This window comes from Pseudorasbora parva, chromosome 24 (assembly GCF_024679245.1).
Source record: "Pseudorasbora parva isolate DD20220531a chromosome 24, ASM2467924v1, whole genome shotgun sequence".
NCBI lineage: Eukaryota > Metazoa > Chordata > Actinopteri > Cypriniformes > Gobionidae > Pseudorasbora > Pseudorasbora parva.
The window spans coordinates 142,501-145,000 of record NC_090195.1 but is presented as its reverse complement, the minus strand read 5'-3'; the positions used below and the strand labels follow the sequence as shown (position 1 = coordinate 145,000).

At 53.0% G+C, this 2,500-nt stretch overlaps 1 protein-coding gene across 3 annotated transcripts in view; it reads left to right on the top strand.

The window, feature by feature from the left end:
* Positions 1–2,500, top strand: part of snx16 (sorting nexin 16) — a 16,290-nt gene that overhangs the window by 1,206 nt on the left and 12,584 nt on the right. For all 3 annotated transcript variants that reach the window (XM_067434613.1, XM_067434614.1, XM_067434615.1), the window contains one exon: positions 1–48. This exon is cut by the window's left edge. In XM_067434613.1, the coding sequence (XP_067290714.1) occupies positions 1–48 (48 nt within the window). The remainder of the gene's footprint in view (positions 49–2,500) is intronic.

Here is a 2,500-nt window from a genome sequence, read left to right as displayed (position 1 = left end):
CAGACGGAACACCGGGACCATCTTCAGGACCAGCGGGATCATCACCGGGTAGGTCTGTCATGATTTCTAATTTTGCTGGACGATAAATTGTCCAAGAAATGATTGCGATAAACGATAATATTGACCTTCCGAGACCATTTTCATCTTTAATAACGATAACGGCGTAATGCAGGTGCAGCTTCTCAGAGATCAAACTTTTATTTCTAAAGACTATTTAAAGAGCATATTGCAGGTAAACTTTTTTTGAGATAAACACCTAACCTTGTATGAAAATGCCAAATGAAAAGGTAATGCAGGAGTTAAAATGTTTTTAAAAGGCATAAGAGCACAAATTTAGCAGATAAAGTGGCCGTTTCGTTGGCTGTTTTTTTCAACATCGCGTCATATAACGTCACGAGAGGGAGCTCTGCGTTGGCCCAGTGCAGAATGGGCAGGTATTCTGTGGTAATCGGTGTATTTTCGGTAGTTTTTCTATTTAAATTTATCATTGTCATGGAAAATGATAGTGTCCAGCCTGTCAGAACATCGAAGTTAGAAAAGCTGCATTGTGGCGTTTTGTACAGGTGAAGAGACGTGTGTGTGTGTGTGTGTTCACTTTACACGAGGAACACATGGAGTTTAACATTGCAATACTCATGTAGTTAAAGGATAATATTAAATGATTAAATACTCGTTGAGATGCGCGCGTTGGGATGCGCGCGTTGGGATATGCGCGTTGAGATGTGCGCGTTGGGATATGCGCGTTGGGATATGCGCGTTGGGATATGCGCGTTGGGATATGCGCGTTGGGATATGCGCGTTGGGATATGCGCGTTGGGATATGCGCGTTGGGATATGCGCGTTGGGATATGCGCGTTGGGATATGCGCGTTGGGATGCGCGCGTTGAGATATGCGCGTTGGGATATGCGCGTTGAGATATGCGCGTTGGGATGCGCGCGTTGAGATATGCGCGTTGGGATATGCGCGTTGAGATATGCGCGTTGGGATGCGCGCGTTGAGATATGCGCGTTGAGATATGCGCGTTGGGATATGCGCGTTGAGATATGCGCGTTGAGATATGCGCGTTGAGATATGCGCGTTGGGGTACGCGCGTTGGGATATGCGCGTTGGGATATGCGCGTTGAGATGCGCGCGTTGGGATATGCGCGTTGGGATATGCGCGTTGGGATATGCGCGTTGGGATATGCGCGTTGGGATATGCGCGTTGGGGTACGCGCGTTGAGATGCGCGCGTTGGGATATGCGCGTTGGGATATGCGCGTTGGGATATGCGCGTTGAGATGCGCGCGTTGGGATATGCGCGTTGGGATATGCGCGTTGGGATGCGCGCGTTGAGATATGCGCGTTGGGATATGCGCGTTGGGATATGCGCGTTGGGATGCGCGCGTTGGGATGCGCGCGTTGAGATATGCGCGTTGAGATGCGCGCGTTGAGATGCGCGCGTTGGGATATGCGCGTTGAGATATGCGCGTTGGGATATGCGCGTTGGGATATGCGCGTTGAGATATGCGCGTTGGGATATGCGCGTTGGGATATGCGCGTTGAGATATGCGCGTTGGGATGCGCGCGTTGAGATATGCGCGTTGAGATATGCGCGTTGAGATGCGCGCGTTGAGATGCGCGCGTTGAGATATGCGCGTTGAGATATGCGCGTTGAGATATGCGCGTTGGGATGCGCGTGTTGAGATATGCGCGTTGGGATACGCGCGTTGGGATATGCGCGTTGGGATATGCGCGTTGAGATATGCGCGTTGGGATATGCGCGTTGAGATATGCGCGTTGGGATATGCGCGTTGGGATATGCGCGTTGAGATGTGCGCGTTGGGATATGCGCGTTGGGATGTGCGCGTTGAGATGTGCGCGTTGGGATGTGCGCGTTGGGATATGCGCGTTGGGATATGCGCGTTGGGATATGCGCGTTGGGATATGCGCGTTGAGATATGCGCGTTGAGATATGCGCGTTGGGATATGCGCGTTGGTATATGCGCGTTGAGATGTGCGCGTTGGGATGTGCGCGTTGGGATATGCGCGTTGGGATATGCGCGTTGGGATATGCGCGTTGGGATATGCGCGTTGGGATATGCGCGTTGAGATATGCGCGTTGGGATATGCGCGTTGAGATGTGCGCGTTGAGATGTGCGCGTTGGGATGTGCGCGTTGGGATATGCGCGTTGGGATATGCGCGTTGGGATATGCGCGTTGGGATGCGCGCGTTGAGATATGCGCGTTGGGATGCGCGCGTTGAGATATGCGCGTTGGGATGCGCGCGTTGGGATATGCGCGTTGGGATATGCGCGTTGGGATATGCGCGTTGGGATGCGCGCGTTGAGATATGCGCGTTGGGATGCGCGCGTTGAGATATGCGCGTTGGGATGCGCGCGTTGAGATATGCGCGTTGGGATGCGCGCGTTGGGATATGCGCGTTGGGATATGCGCGTTGGGATATGCGCGTTGGGATGCGCGCGTTGAGATATGCGCGTTGGGATGCGCGCGTTGAGAT